The sequence below is a fragment of the Passer montanus genome, unplaced genomic scaffold, assembly GCF_014805655.1.
Source record: "Passer montanus isolate IOZ18808 unplaced genomic scaffold, ASM1480565v1 scaffold99, whole genome shotgun sequence".
NCBI classification, from domain to species: Eukaryota; Metazoa; Chordata; class Aves; order Passeriformes; family Passeridae; genus Passer; species Passer montanus.
This window is the reverse complement of record NW_024375367.1, coordinates 1,976,588-1,993,377: the sequence shown is the minus strand read 5'-3', so window position 1 is coordinate 1,993,377 and position 16,790 is coordinate 1,976,588. Positions and strand designations below refer to the sequence as shown.

The following is a 16,790-nucleotide window of genomic DNA, read 5'->3' as shown; positions in this document are numbered from 1 at the left end:
TGAACATTTCACTTAAAGATACTGCTGGGATGCACTGTTGGGTGCTTTCCTTGTTGCCTCTGGAGTCCCACTCCTACCATTGTAATATGTGAAAAATCACTCGAGAAATTTTCCAACAGGAAAAATAAGATTTGTATTCTTTTAAGGCATTATTCACCACCTTAAGTCTATTTCTATTCACTTAATCACTGATGATTATTGAGAAAGCAACATTTTTGAGAAAAATCTTGTTCTTTACATGCAGTGCTACCCTATTGGCTTTCTTGGTTGAGCTTCTTAAGAGTTCAGTAGCCATGCAAGAACAAATGCTTGGTGGAAAAGGCTTTCTAGTCATTGGCTATCTCCTTGAAAAGGTACGTTTGGAGGATTTCTGTCTTTGTTCTTAGTATTTCTACTATCATTGTGGTATTTTCAATTACTTGGCTCAAATGTCTGGTGGAATAAAATAGATTTTGTGATATAGATATTATAAATTAAAAATATTTTATAAGTTGTCTGCAGGAGACTCTTCATCTTCATCTTTCAAAGAATCAATTTTCTCAAGATGGTTATGTTCTCTTATTTATGTTCTTTAGATTTGTTTGTGAATCACTTCAAAATATTTTCATTTCTGCACTTTCTGTCCCCCAGACTTGCTTAGGAAAATTCTCTTGTTTCTAGTTTGTACAAACATAGCAGAAATGCCATAAGTGAGATGATTTTTTTTTTTGTGCTTGTATGTAGGTTAATAAAAGTTAAATTAGTCTTCTGTGACAATTCTGAAATTGTCAAAATAGTTGCCTTGTGTTTTGAAGAACAACTGTAGCAAAATTTAATTTCTGAAAAAAATCAGGGGGGCATTCCCTGCAAGGGGTAGTCCCTGTACTCTCGTGTTGTCAGGCATGACGAGCAGTTTTTCAAAACTGAGGTTCAGTTCAGTTGTCTGAGGAACATCACCTACCTCCCTGCCTCATGACACCCTGTACTGGGATTTAATAATCTAAATAATGTGAGAGAAAATTACTGTCAGCTATGCTAAAATAGTGATGGTCCTACGACTGAAGCTCATGGCTCTGACATTCTTGAATGTCGACTACTGGATTTTTATTACCATGAGGTCAGCATAGCAATCTTTTAAGCAGAAGATGAAAATCATAGTATCACTTTTAAAAAATGTTGTGAATTTTGAAGAGGACTGATAAGTAGTTTCTCTCATTCTGTTCCTTTTGTTCTTTGTGCTAGGGAAATACCTTCACTCGGTACCTAAAAGCAGATTTTCTATTTTTCTGTTTTCACTGCTAAGCTAGCATGATTTACAATTTCAGAGAACTAGCCTAAGGTGGTGGGTTTTTTCCAAGGGTGGGTTTTCTTGTGCCATACCCAGAATAATTTACAAAGCTGGTAGCTTTGGTTTGGTGAGTTACACGCAGGCAGACTGGCGAGCCCTTATGGAAGGCTTTCTCCTGAATAGAGCATTATGGTTTATACACATGGAATACATCAATTTAGAATGTTCAACATGAATTTGGTTTTTTTTTAAAGTTTCCATGCTTTTCTAATTAACACCTGCTATGTTCATTAGACTTGGGCATGTGAATATTTAAAGGATTTCTATTGATCACAGCATAATTCTTAAAACATGTGTTGTGTTCTGGGTAGTTGTTCTTGTTTTTTTTACATTATATTCACTTAGCTGCAGTTTTTTTAAAGGATTTATTCTATTTTTCAATATATGCTTATATCCAGTTGGCACACATGATGGGAAAAAATCCTTTTGTTTCCTAGTCTCAATTTTATTATTTGTAAATTATCTGATGTATCTGTTGTTCATTTGCATGCAATCAAATACTTCAGAGAAGACAGAGCTTTTTTTTTTTCTTGAACTTCCAAACAGCACTTTTGTTCTTATTAGTTGCAGATTTATTGTGAATTTTGATGTACAAGCCAAAGGAAATTCAGTATCCAGGCTGAACTTGTATTACTGACAGTAGACTTCAGTTCTAAAAATAATAAATCTCCATATTCCCAGACTGTACTTAAAGCATTAAAAATAATTGAAAAATAGAATCACAGAATCATTTAGGTTAGAGAAGACCTTTAAGATAGAGTCCAGCTATTAACACGGCACCACCAAGTCCACCACTAAACCTTGTCCCTCAGTACCACATCAGCACATCTTCTAAATACCTTCTAAAGCATTCCAGTGCTTGACATTTTGTGGAGAAGGCAAGGAGAAGGAGCTTTATAGTTTTTTACTATTTATTCATCTATTAATTTAGTATACAAAAAAGTTGGTCCAAGTCCTCAGGCCATGTTACTATGTAGGAGCAGGTCTCAACAGTGATTTCATGGCATATGCTATGAAACTGAAAGAATCCTAAAATTTGAGGAAACCAACTCATTCAAGTACCTACTTAAGTCTAAAACACAAAAGCAAGTCTCCCAATAATGTGTGTTCACACACTGAGACACCCAATTTCAGTAAGACACTTCTTTAATTTAAGAGGACATAAGGACTTCAGATGAAGTTCTCAAGAATTGTGCTGTAAAATGTAGGATCCTGACTAGAATCTGATAAAATGAAAAGAAACCCAACTAAGCAAAATGCCAAAAAACAAAGTTATTGATTAATATTTTAACCTGTTAAATATAGCCATTAGAAAGACCATTAATATTGTTAGAAAAAAATACAAATGGCTCCATATTAAATGACACCAAAAAATCAAAGCTGAATGTATTTAGTAATGATAAGCCAGGTGTAAATATGGCTTCATAGTTCTTCTGTAGTTATATTAAAGAGAAAGATTTTTTTCTTTATCATTTTCTTTCTAATAATTTTCCCCCAGTCATCTAGAGTTCACATAACCAGAGCAGTTCTGGAACAATTTTTGTCATTTGCAAAATACTTGGATGGATTATCTCATGGAGCACCTCTACTGAAGCAATTATGCGATCACATCCTTTTCAATCCTGCGATCTGGATACATACCCCTGCAAAGGTAATGGTACATTTGCATAATGTTATGACTCTCCTACAACAAAATTAAATACCTGTATTCTTTTGTAATATTCTACTTAGGGTTTTGGTTTTTCTCTTTTGGATTTTTTATAAGCATGGTAATAGCAATGATTTTAGATCATGGAGTCTGTACACTGCTTAACTATCTACTCCAATGTATTTTATAATTTCCTAAAAGCAGTTAAATTATTGCCTAAGGTTCCGATTCTATGAAAAGATTTTTTCAAGAAACCCAGTCCCTTTTTCATTGATTACATTACATTGATTTCCTACAAGATTAAGCATAACATTTTGTATTTTTAATTGCAGGCAAAATGTGTTTTGTTACACTTTAATGTAAGCTCTCATTTTAATTCAAACTATGTATTCTAGTTTGATAAGATCTCTGAAGTGTTATCATTCATCTCTGGTTATATGAATTCTTTGTTTTTCTAAGTAATCATAGTTGAGATATGTGAACCAAAGTGAAAAGCGGCATTGTCCTGAAAACTGAAAATATATACATTTTTTAATAAAAAGTCAGAATAGAAAGCAAGCCAATATGTTTATCATAACTTAAATCATTCCTAGGCACCAGTGCAGCACCTGCCCTAGCCAGAGCTGTAACTAGATTTTTCTGTTTTTATATCATATCCAAAGCCTATTCTAAAAAGACCCCTACAATTTAAGGTTACTAATGCAGAGCTTTTACACCCATTTATGTGGGTAACTGTTTCATTCTCCAGGTGCAGCTATCTTTGTACACCTACCTGTCAGCTGAATTCATTGGGACTGCCACGATCTATAACACCATACGCCGAGTGGGCACCGTGCTGCAGTTAATGCACACGCTGAAATACTACTACTGGGTGGTCAATCCTGCTGACAGCAGTGGCATTACTCCCAAAGGGCTGGGTAAGTGCAGCACACGAGGAAGAAAATACAAGCATTTCTCCTGTAGGAACGTTTGTGATGTAAATGTCTGAAAGCTCCTTGGATCTGTAGACAAGGAGATGGATAAATGGCAATGGTTGATACCGGTGGTGATCAGTAGAAGGACTATGGAAATACTTCTTGGTGTATCATAAACCCATGCTGATAATTTATATGTATTCCCAGAAGATTCCAACTCTGGTCTCCAGTCACGTAGCATATACTTATGTGGAAATACTTCAGGAAACATATTAAAAAGATTGATTTTACTTCTTCGGTAATAAAGAGGAGATATTACGTGTATTTCATATGCCAAAGAAAGCTTTGTGTGGTTTGAGTGATTAGTAGCATTAAGTGACCTTGAAAACAGAGTGGAAACATCTAGTTCCCACTGCAGAGGTCTCTGAAGCTATATTTCCAGTTCAATAATATTTTTCCTCTGTCCTTATAAAATAGAGATTTATTTAATTTTGCTTAAAGTGATGCACTTAGCTTAGCACAGGACGTACTCAATGACAGAACCAAAAAAAATGTAATAATGAATACTGCTTGAATGCTGCATGTTACAGATGTGTATTAACCAGAGCAAATCATTCTAATCCTATACATTCTGGCAGTAATGCCATTACATTTAGCTATCTACTTGTGTAAAGCAGGAAGGATTTGCCCAAAAGTCTCTTTAAAAATACCTGATAAATGAAAATTTATTAATTATTTTTATTGTGCAACTATTGAAGTCATTCTGAGAAATTGAATAACTGGGGAATATTCTTAGTACTGTCATATACCCAAATATTCAAGTGTGACATGTCTAACACATTAGTTATTGGTAATTCCTACACAGTGAGCTGTATGCATAAGGGTTTCCCTTAATTTATTTTTTTTTTTAATCAACAAAACTGCAAGTAACAATTCTTTTACTAGATTAGGTGTCCTAATAGGCAATGAGGGTTTTGAAGGTCACAGAAGGAGCTGCTCTAGGATCTTGGATGACATTTATAGTTCTCATATAGCATAACATTAGATGAAGAGTAGTCTTCAAAAATTATTTAAAATTATTTTAAAATACTTAACAAAAACCCACAGTTTTCTGTTCATTTAACTGAAAAGTATGAAATCCTAGATAATGAAAATTACCTAGGGGGGTTACTTAATTAGCTTGAAATCTTTGTGATATATTATCCACTTACGCTGATTCTGGATTCCTGCTGCCAAAATAGAATTAACTTTTTTTTTGGTGCCTGCAGAGAGGGTGTCTCCTTCTGAGCTAGATGTCTGCTGATAATGCACAGTGGAATGCAGGAGTCAGTTGCTTTAATACAGGTTTCTAGTATCATTGTAGTCTTGGTGGGGCATCTTACCTGCCTCTCAGAAAGATGCAGGTTTTCTGTGTATCCAACACCAAATCTGCTTGTTTTGGGTAGATATTTTGCATACTTTATGGCGTGACAACTTACACTGTTAAGTATGTTTAGGAAGCTGTATCTTACCTCTAACTGATAGGCTCTTGACTAATGCTTTGTTTGAAGTGTAGTTGCTTCCTAGACTGTGTTGCCTCTATTGATTGTATCTCCACTAACCTCAGTGGGAGGTTAGAAGCTGGTCTGGTTTGGGAACTACACTGCTGATGTCTGAAATTGGGGTGGACTGAATCCTACCCTGGGAGTGGCTTTATCCAGATTCAGCCTTTCAGAGATCTACTCTGTTGAGGTTTACACTGCTGTGCTGCACAGGTACAGTTTTACCATCAGACAAATTAACTGTGTCTGAGATCAGTGAGGAATTGGGATGTTTAAAACTCAGATGATAAGCTTATTTACATTGTGCTTGTGACTGTTGAATACCCAGCTGTTGTGAGGTGAAATTTTCAGGTGTCAACCATATTTACAGCTAGGTAGAGACTTGGAAAATTCCTCAACTATCTTGAGAGTGGAAGTTTGATAATACTGTCTACTTGTTATGGCTGAGTTTTTGTGTTTGTTTGTTTTTTGTCTTTTTCCTACTATATTGGTTTAAATTAAAAAGATTCTTGTGCTTCTGTGTCATGATACTACTACCTAACAATACTTTGAAAATGTATTGCAGGCTGCTTCCCTCTGGCTAGGTTTGCTCTTTTGTGCAGTCAGTGACATTTCTTTCTGTAGGAAGCTTGGATTGTTTTTATCTTGCCCAGATCTGTCTCTTTGCAGTTAGCTGTATTTTTTTAGTATTTGTATATGTAATGTCAGCTGCATAGATTCAAAAAAATATGTAATATATTCATGAAAATCTGAACAGAAGGCATGAGGTACACAAGGATACAAAATTAGGAATGAGATGTGAATCAGTTAACTCTAAATTAAGCATAGATATGGCTGGTTTACATCCCTACCTTTTCTTTCATTCTGAGTATAGTACATTCATTTGTGTCGGTTCCAGACAAGATTCTTATTTTACTTGGAAGGCAACCAGGTCAGTCCCTGAAAGGTAATCAAGCAGTGTAAATTAGTGGATGCTTGTTGTAGCAGTTTGACAAGAAAAATCAAAATTTCTAAGACCTTCATACAGTAGTTGGGGAAGTGTTTTAGAAACTGAAGTCATGCATATTTTCACAAAACATGTTATGATGAACTATATCTGAATTTTCTCATTTTGTCCTTAGTTAGATTTATAGATAAACTTGACTTTATGAAAGTTTAATATCTTTCTTCCTTGTTCCTCATCCTCTTCCTTCTTCCCTGCAGAAAGCCCTGTGTAATTGATTATACTACAAAGAAGTAGTAGTTTCTTTTCTATCTGTAAGAGAGGCTTTTCTTGTGCTGTATTGAAGAATGTCAGCCTGTCAGAGAGGAGGATCAGTGACTTAGCAAACCCAGCACAGCTATGGAGCTTTCTCCATGCAAATCAGCACTGGGACTTTTTTTGCTATTATTTCACAGATAACTTCTGCTTCTGACTAATAGAGCTCTAATAACTGGGATGATTCAAGCAAGCAAATGACTGTGAAATATATACTAATTGGTAAGGTGATGGGTTGCTAAATTTAATTTCATATTAACTTCATTTCGTAAAAGATTTTTTATGATGTCCACATTAGTTGCTAGCAATTGATAAAATTAATGAAAATAGTTTAAAATGTTTAATCACCTGGATATTCTATCACTATTCTTTGCCAGATGGTTTTTTAACATTAAGTGCAGGTCTGGTTGATTCAGACAGCTTATAGTCATGCATTCCTAAAAGTAGCCGTAGTTATCATGCTTACAGCTTTTCTATTTTCACCTCTGTTTTCAGCATCTCATAACTCCACCAGTCCCAATAGTTTAAAAAAGGCAACTCTTCCAGGATTTTGACTTCATGTTAATTTTTATTAGCCTGCCTGCAGCCACTACTGCCAGAAATTTATAATTTGTTGAAATGTAAAATAATGTATAAAAAAATTTGTTCAAGTAGGAAAGTTGCAGTGTAAAAATACAGTTGTGTGAAATTTTAAGTTGCTGCATTTTAAACAGTATTTGAAACCTCCAAATGGAAGAATAGGATCCATTTTCTATAAACATTAATTTAATGTATGAAACAGAAAAATGTCATCATGTGAGTAAATTGCAGCTGAAATTCTAGGCTGACTTGACATGAGACTTTTCAGGTCTGGAGAAGACTTTACTGGAAATCATGCCAATATCTAAAATTTGACTGCAAGTGCTAAAGTGCCTTCAAATAATTTGCTGTCATATTAGGAAGTAAGTTTATTCATGCAGACATTTAGTAGTGTGATGTTTTCTTGTCTTCTAGGCATGTCATCTTTTATGTGGAGATACTGAAACAATTTTTAATATTAGTTAATAATTAGTTTGATTTTATATTACTTGCAGACAGTTACTCTGCTTCAGGGTTTTATTGCCTTCCCCTGTCTTAATAAAGCACAAAGTGGGTGAGTTTTCTGCACTGACAGTTTAGTGGCTCTTACTTTAAAGCCAAAGGAGCTTATTATTGAAGTTTCCCAGTTGGCAAATGCTGTATTCTTTTAAAAAGTGAAAGTTTTTCTTTTGCTTCTCCTAATAATCAGGTTATAATATGGGAGGTATACATGTTTTGGGGTTTTTTGTGAATTTTAATAATTTTTTTTAAAGTTTCAGATACTTATTTTAAATTTGGTTTTGTAACATCTTTCATTATTCAATTCCTGTTTCACACTGGCATTTTTTCTTAGATTCAGAATATTGAATTCATATTTGTATTTCCATTTCCTTTTGAGGTACTGGAAACACTGTTTCAGAATGTAAAAGTATCAACTTGGCCTGTAATTATTCTTAGTAGCTTTTACATTTTACATGTAAATCCACATAGTGGAGAAAAGTTGTCTGTTTAAAATCATGAGTTACACTTTTCTTCTGGCCTTGTTTATTTCAATTTTTTTATAAAGAGCCTAAAAAGTCAAACTAATTTCCAAAGAAAATAATCTATTTTTTTTTCATTTAGACTATGGTTACAGCTGTTATCTTGATTTGCCACGTGCACACCTTTAATATTTTGTTAAATCATACAGAATAGGGATAATAGAATCACCCAGCCACTTCATTATCTAAACACACAACAAAGCAGGCAATGGAATGAAAATTATTTAAAATATATAGTTTCTTTCTGAAATTATTTGATTTTATGTTGAGCTGGAAGGGACCCATCAGGGTCAAGCCCAATTGTTGTTCCTGTACAGGACAGCCCAAGAGTAACTCTGTGTGCCTGAGAGCATTGTCCCAACTCTCAAAGCCAGACAGGCTTGGTGCTGTGACCACTCTCCTGGGGAGCCTGTGTTGTATGAGAGAAATCTGCATTTAAATTCCCAATTTAACTGTGTGATTTAGTTCATTTCGGAACTGAGTGACCAAAGATTTCTCTCTCTACTGGTGTTTCCTGTGTTCTTTAACTCTCAATGAGTGCTACCTTTATGAGTATCATGTTTCCATCCTTATTGAGAGTGCATGGTGGTTAAAGTACAAATTATGTCATGCTGAATTGTTTTCAAGAATGTTTTTCACATCCAATATTTTTTAATGTGATCTGTGAAAGTGGGAATTAGAAAAATTATTATGACGATAAAATAACAGTAGTTTTTCTTTTTGTAGATAGAAAAAGTTCCACAGAGTTATTTCAAGAGCTGGGTTTGAGTGGAACTCGGCTCTTGTTAGATTTACAGCAGAGAGAAAATCAGGTCCTCTGTGATCCATGTATCATGTAATGTTATTTATGTGTGTGTGGAGATCAGATTCTGCTATCTGTATCATGCCTTATTAATTTAAGGAGTAGAAAAAGCATGCTTTTTACATTAAAAAAAAATCAAAACAGATGGAAGAATGTCACATTTGGTTGTTGGTAGAACTGATAACGCATTTTTGTTTCCAAAGCCAGAATTAGAAATCATTATTATTGTTATTCAAAGCTTCCAATCAGTTTGGGGGTTTTGGGTTTTTTCTTTTTTTCTTTTTTTTTTTCTTTTTTTTTTTTTGATTTTCACAGCAGTACTGATTGTACTTAACACTATGAATGTGTTTACTTATTTCCTCTTATTTACTTCTGGTTTATGCCCCTATAATTTCTCTATGCTGCAGGGATGAATTGGAAAAAATTATGACTTCTTTTCCATTTATATTTGTCTGGGTAAAGCAGGCTAACTCTTGTTATGAGTGCATATTTTAAAAATCTGACGCAAATGATGGGCTCTGTGAAAAATACATGCATAAAGAAATCTAAAAGCAGGAAATGCTTTAATGACTCATCCTCGTGTGGGATAAGGGAGGCATCCTTTCTCTTTGCCAATTAAAAAGAGTGTGATTATTTTGTATTAGGGATTTATGGTTGCTGTGCCAGATCTTGAAAGGATTATCTTCATAGTTGATCTAATTGGAGATTGGTTTTAGTCTTTAGCAGTGCTGATATCAGTGTCTGAGTGATGGCGACAGTGAATTTTCTATATACAGATGGGCACAAAGATTAATAGACAGTAAAAAACTACTTTGCAATGTTTGAGTTAAAAACAAATCTACTTGTATTTCTTAGCCTGGGTAAATGTGCGGCTAATGTATACTTTTTAAAATTATAGAATAAAATACACCATTGTTTGGTCAATAATATATTTTTTTAAAATAAATATTCAGCTAGGAGTGAGATAATTTAGTTAGTAATGAAGTACAAAACCATGATGATATAAAAATTATAGTGGAAAAGGTGCTTTAGGTAGCTTTAGAACTTCCTATTTAATTAATTCTCTTCAGTCTATGTCAGATGATCATTACATCATATTGCTGTACTCTTTGTAGCTGTCTGGTGATTACATAGCCTCCAGTTTCTCCAGCCTGTCTTATGTTTGCTCGCCAGTTTTTCAAACTAATTTTTGAAACTAATGAAGTCTTTTGGGTAGCGGCTGTCCCCATTTTCTGATTCTAGCGCAGTGAAGCTTCCTGACCCATCTAAAATGCAAGCAATAAATAGTACTCGAGAAGGGAAAATTACACTTCACCTGCTTGGCACATAGCCTGCAAGCAACAACTCCTTTGGTCTCCTTTGCATGTTGAAGATCCCTTTTCAAGGTTGTCACACATCTTCAGGGCAATGAGTGGGCACTCATATAAAACTCATGTGTCTTTGAAGAGGTTCCCAGTTACATTAGGATATCTTCTTTTTGACATGTCCTTCCAATTTCTGTTATAGAAATGTTTTGCAGACCTCCCCATTGTCTGTATTCTGTTTCCATAATTAGAGTCTTTCAGAAAAGACAAAATGTCAATTTTTTTTTTGTCCTGGTTTTCAGATGCTGTCTGATATTGATTGCCAGTAAAGTGTAGGAGGGAAGAGGTTGTACAAAGAAATTTCTGTGATGCAGTTAGGGAAATTGAATCCACATTTAAATTAGGGGGGAAAATAGCTAAATTATATAAAAATATCATATTTATATATTTATTAGATAAAAATGGCTTGTTGAAAAGAAGCATGCCATTGCTAAAAATTTATGCAATATTTAATATAATTGCATCTACTATAAAAAAAATCAACTGACTTCTGTTTTTACAGTGGAAATCAGATGCCACTGGAATTAATTAATTAATATGAACTAGTTTTATATGTTTAAAGCCTATCTGATAAACTTTTTTACTACAATACCCTTAGTGTTCTTAAAAAAAGTAAGTGGAGTGGAACAACCAGAGATGTATTTGCTTTTTAAGATTTATTTTGCTTTTTTCTGAAGAGTACACAGTTCTCCTCTTTCCACTCCTAAACAGTGAAGAAAACTTAAGTGTATTAGCCATTCTTTTTGTTCCTCCTAGTGAAGCAAATATGCCTTCCCTTAAGGTTTTCCCGTGTTACAAACTTGAATTACTATGTGTAAAGCAGTGGCTTCGCTTCAAAAAGCGACACCAAAGACAATTACAAAGTTTTCATTAAAAAGTTGTATTCATCTGGATTGGGAATAATAATGGGACATAGACTTTTTTTAAACTTTCATTTGTGTTTATCAGTTTAAGATGAAATGGATGATGGAAAAATGTTTTAAGTTGTGTTTATTTTTACTGTACAAAATTTAAGACTGTCTATGCCATGCATTGTCTGAAAATCAGGAACTTAACAAAAGAATTTCCAGTTCAGCTTCAATATTTATGAAAAAGGAGAATGGAAAATACAGTAGAAATATTTTCAAATTTCTATAGTTGTTCGATGTCTGACTTTTTTAGATATTTCTGTTTTCATAATGTACTTCACCAAGCACAGTTGTTTAAAATATTATGGATTATATTTTTTCCCTGCTTTAAATTGAATATTTTCTTTAGATAGTAGTTTCTCTTTGGTTAAATGGCTGTAGTTTCTGCTACAGGTAATAGCTACCACTAGTATTTAATAAATCCTTTGTGTGGTTTTTCATTCAGATGTTATTTAACAGTGGTTTAATCATTCCAAGTTGTCTATCTATTAGACATATTGCTGTCTATCTATTGCTATCACCTTTTTACTATCTTTCATCTTCCTGTTTCTTTTAAAAAACTAAGTAAAATATAATATTAAATTATTTTTTTCCCAAATGGATCATTTATACTTAAATATATTGTGTTGAAAAATGTGATTCTGAAAGGTTATAAATGATATCATTTGCAAATATGAGCTTTTATATAAGAGTAGAGTACTAAATCTGTTGTAGGAACTGTGATTTCCTTAAGAAGCTGCAGTGATTAAAGGAATTAGTTTATATTTAAAAGTGCTATATTTTGTTTCTTCCAGATGGTCCTCGGCCCTCCCAGAAAGAAATCATATCATTAAGGGCGTTTATGCTTCTGTTCTTGAAACAACTTATATTGAAGGTAAAATGGTCTGTTCCAGAGTGAAAACATTGGCATCTGTTATATACTTGTAATAGAATCTTTCATAGTAGAAAACCGTTAATACCTGTCCAGTATTGTGTCTTTTTCTGGTTAATTAATGTTCATGCACATTCTTCTAATCACGGAGAAGTAGTAAATCCATCCAAAATTTCTGCCTCACAAAATTCTGCCATGTATATTTTATTAAATGTTTAATATAGATGTTTTAATTAATTGTCATATTTTTTAAAGTTTTAATAAAGTGGTCAAATGAAAAAGATAATTGCGGTTGCCAAGCTAATAATTGCTTTGTCCTTCTTTGGACACTTTGTCTTTTGTCCATTGATTGGTTCTACCAGTGGTAGAAATTGTGTAGGATTCTTTCTGTTACAGCTTTGAATGCTACTCTTTGAGGTATAATCTGCCATTTGAGGCTAGACTTGAAAATCGGTATTTTTTGTTCTGTCTCACAAAGTGGAGGAGTAATAGTTTGTAGTATCTGAGGGCCCACACTGAAGGAATCTGACTTCATACTGTTTTGAACTATCAATGTGATAAAGAAAAGCAGTAAAATGAAAATTTGGTTTTTTAGGATCACATTAAAAAGCTGTAGAATATTTGACTAGGTTCAAGGTTTGCTTATTGAATCCTGAGGAATATATTTTCTCTGAATAATGTCCCTTTTTTTTCCCCTTAGGATCGAGGAGTGAAAGAAGATGAATTGCAGAGCATATTAAATTACTTATTAACAATGCATGAGGTACATTTCTGTAATTACCTACCTTTTATTGTAACTAATCGTACCAGCTCTGTGGGGAGCTTGTTGTTGAGGTTAGTTTGTAGAATAACATTGGTGCTTGTCATACAGGATGAAAATATTCATGATGTGCTGCAGCTGCTGGTGGCACTAATGTCCGAACATCCAGCATCCATGATTCCTGCCTTTGATCAGAGAAATGGGATACGGTAAGACAGTGAAGTGAGAAAATACCTTAAATGTAGTTCCAGTATCATGACTGTCCAGTTTGCTTCTTTCTAACATAAATATCACACTAGCTGATATTTTAAACTTCAATTTCATTAGCTTAGCCTTAATTTTTTGACAAAATGAGTGATTTCAATATGTTGGAGGAAAAAAGGGATTTCCTTTTAAGGTGGTCTTTATGAAATTTCAAAGTAACTGCACTGTTTTACTTGCTTCCCAATCTCAAATAGAATGTGTAATTAACAAGATGCATCAAATAGCCATGTACCCGCCTCAGAATAATTTGAATTATTCTTTCTTTGTATATTTAACATTATCTGGGGAGAACAAGAAGAAAGCAAGAAATCATGCCCTAGCCTCTCAAATTCTGTCTGAAAAAAGTGGAATTAGTGTGTTTATCTGTTTGGCTGTAAAATTAATAACTGATAATTCCCAAAAAAGTGTTATTTTTATGGGAGTTTATGCCTAATTTAGTAATATAATTCTTTTAAGGGACTAATAATTTACTTCATAATAATTTAATATTTAACATGATTTCTTTTTCCTGTTCTGAGAATGCTTTGGGAAATGCAAGGGGCTTGTAAAAGGGAAAAAGTCCCACACTATCTACTACTTGATAGATGCAAGCTCCATTTTGCCTAAATGCTAAGATCTTTGTACAAATATACGTACTTAAAACTATTTTAATGACAATTCTCATTGAAAGGAAGACTCATGGTTAGGACTTTGCTTTCTGCCTATAGTTAGAACGCAAACAGAATTCTTGTCCTGTCATTTTTTGAAGAAGGGTAAGTCTGATCTGGAAGACTGGAGACATCTTTATGTAACATTTGTGGTACTGATATTAAAGGTGTTTGATGGTGCAGTCTTCATGTTTGAAAGTCTGTTTTGTAGAAGTGGGGAGAATACACAGAATTACAGATTTTAAGTGTCTAAAAAACAAAACAAAACGCCCCCAATGCCTGATATAAAATTAGGGGTTCATTTGCCTAAGATGGCAGAAGACAAAAGCCCCAGAAGTGGTAAACAGCAGAACTAAATTCAAAAGAGGAAGATATTGTCTGAAAAAGCACTCTTTAGTGGAAAAATACTCAAAAGAATTACTAAAATCTTAAGTCAAGCTAATTCTAATGGGACACTAAAACAGAAATTCAAAAATTTGTTACAGAAAAATGCAGGACAAGGGTAATGCTTTGTCTCTTGCCGACTTAGATCAAGGCTAGTTTCCTTTCTGAAAGACTGCATAATTTGTGCTTAAACCTACAATATTAATTAAATATTAAATAATTAGATTAGTCAATATTTGAGGCATTTTTTTTATCAAGGATTTAAAAATAGAGGGTGTAGTGAAAGGAGATTTTTACTAGCATCCAGGTACTCCGGGATATGATCTTATGTGTTCTATTCTGCTTTTCTTGTCCTAAGCTTCAGCTGCTCAGAGTGTCTTTTATTTGATTGTTCCAAGAGAAGTATAGGATCAGATGTTACTTTCTGCTATAAAACACTGAACTGAACCAAACTACACCATGTCTTCAAACTCAAGAATTCATTATCAAACTCTTACACTGGACTTGATTCTTACAGTATATCCTATTTTGTGTAAATTGTTGTTTTTGTTTCTTTATTTCTTAATAGATATTCTTGCTCAGTGAAAGACAAAGCCATATATGTGATGTTTAGTGATAGAATCTATATATGTGATGTTTGTGAATTTGTTTTTCTGTTTTAGAGTAATTTATAAGTTATTGGCTTCGAAAAGTGAAAGTATATGGGTGCAAGCTTTGAAGGTCCTTGGATATTTTCTTAAACATTTGGGTCATAAGTAAGTGTCATTTTAAAATTTTTTGTAGTATCATATTTAAGTTCACAATTCTTCTTGTCTTTTGTCATGATTACTGTATATTCTTTGTCAGTCTTTAGAAATTACTTCAAGTTATTAGGTTTTCTGATAAATAATTTGTACACTGTTAGATTTATAAATCAGATAAAAAAATTTTTTTCCAGTTAACTTTCTATTATTATGATGTTTGAAATGATACATTGGTTGTCTTTCAGATATAAGATATGCTGAAAGACAAGTCTTAAAACAAGGGAAAAACATTTTCCAGAAATATCTCTTATAACTATATATTGCATGTTCAGCTAAAGTTAACAGGAAACACATGAGAGTGATCTAAAATTTGCTTCTGGAGTCATCAGTGTCATTGCAATAAAATTTTCAGGGCAGCATTTCTAAAAATAGTCCTAGAAGGATGGGAAAAATGAAATAGAACATTTTATTGACATGGGAATGTTTCAGAAGGAAAAAAAGATACATGAAGCAAGTGGAGCTTAAAAAAGGTGGTAAGGACATACTTCTATGCAAGAAATACTCACTGAGAAAATGTGGCAGCAAGATATATTCCCATTTAAAAAGACCTGATGTCACAAAACGGGTTTACTTAGTCTGATCTTCCATATTATAGTGTCAAGAAAGCACTAACAATCATGCAGTGCTGCAGAGCCTGCTGTTGCTCATTTTTCCCCTTCTACATGTGGTGTTAAGATCCCTGCTGGGATTAGCCCAAAATGGCATTTTAGTGGGAGGCTGTGTATTATAAAAATTAACCACATGCTTCACAAGAGACTTCATCATGTAAGCCTCATTTGAAAGCAAAGGAGGTAGGAGTCCAGCCAGAGTGTGGTATTGCTAGAAATGCTTTTCTCAGTAAGATCAATAAAGTATGACTGTATAATTGGGAGACAGTTAGCTGAGAATATGCTTCTAAGTGAGATTTTTCCTTTGGGACCCAGCAAGTCGAATACTGTTCTGGGAATTAATAAAGCAAATTGATAGTCCACTCAAGAATCTCCAAGGACTTTTCAAACATTACTTAGTAAAAGTCATTCACATTGATAGGAGTTGGATTAAGTATGATACCAGTTGAAGGTTTGACTTGTCAGAAGCCTGTTTGTATCCAGACAAGTACATTTGCTTAAAATATTTTTCCAGAAAATCAAGTAGCAACCTATGTCCTGGGTGCATCAGGCACAGCATCACCATCTGGACAATGGTGGGGATTGTCCCACTCTGCTCTGCACTGGGGCAGCCTCACCTTGAGTGCTGGGGGCAGTTTTGGGTGCCACAATATAAACAAGACATTAAACTATTGGAGAGTGTCCAAAGAAGGGCAAGACAGGTGGTGAAGGCCTTGAGGGGAAGCTGTCTGAGGAGCATCGGAGGGCACTTGGTCTGTTCAGCCTGGAGGAGACTGAGGGGAGACCTCACTGCAGTTACAGCCTCCTCATGAGGGGCAGAGCAGAGACAGGCACTGATCTCTTCTGTGTAGTGACCAGTGATAGCACTCAAAGAAAAAACAGTAAGCTGAATTAGGTTGGGTATCAGTAAAAGATATTTCAGCCAGAGGGTGGTTGGGCACTAGAACAAGCTCCCCAGGGAAGTGATCACAGTGCCCAGCCTGACAGGGTTCAAGAAGTGTTTGGACAATGCTCTCAGGCACATGGTGTGATTCTTGGTGGGGATGGCCCTGTGCAGGGCCAGGTGTTGGATTTGATGATCCTTGTGGGTCCT

General features: G+C 34.3%; 1 protein-coding gene across 10 annotated transcripts in view; it reads left to right on the top strand.

The window, feature by feature from the left end:
• The window catches only part of NBEA (neurobeachin), a 453,154-nt gene that overhangs the window by 117,908 nt on the left and 318,456 nt on the right, over positions 1–16,790 (top strand). For all 10 annotated transcript variants that reach the window (XM_039696621.1, XM_039696630.1, XM_039696627.1 and 7 more), the window contains exons 11-17: positions 245–353; positions 2,826–2,978; positions 3,724–3,892; positions 12,155–12,234; positions 12,932–12,994; positions 13,103–13,200; positions 14,949–15,041. In XM_039696621.1, the coding sequence (XP_039552555.1) occupies positions 245–353; positions 2,826–2,978; positions 3,724–3,892; positions 12,155–12,234; positions 12,932–12,994; positions 13,103–13,200; positions 14,949–15,041 (765 nt within the window). The remainder of the gene's footprint in view (positions 1–244; positions 354–2,825; positions 2,979–3,723; positions 3,893–12,154; positions 12,235–12,931; positions 12,995–13,102; positions 13,201–14,948; positions 15,042–16,790) is intronic.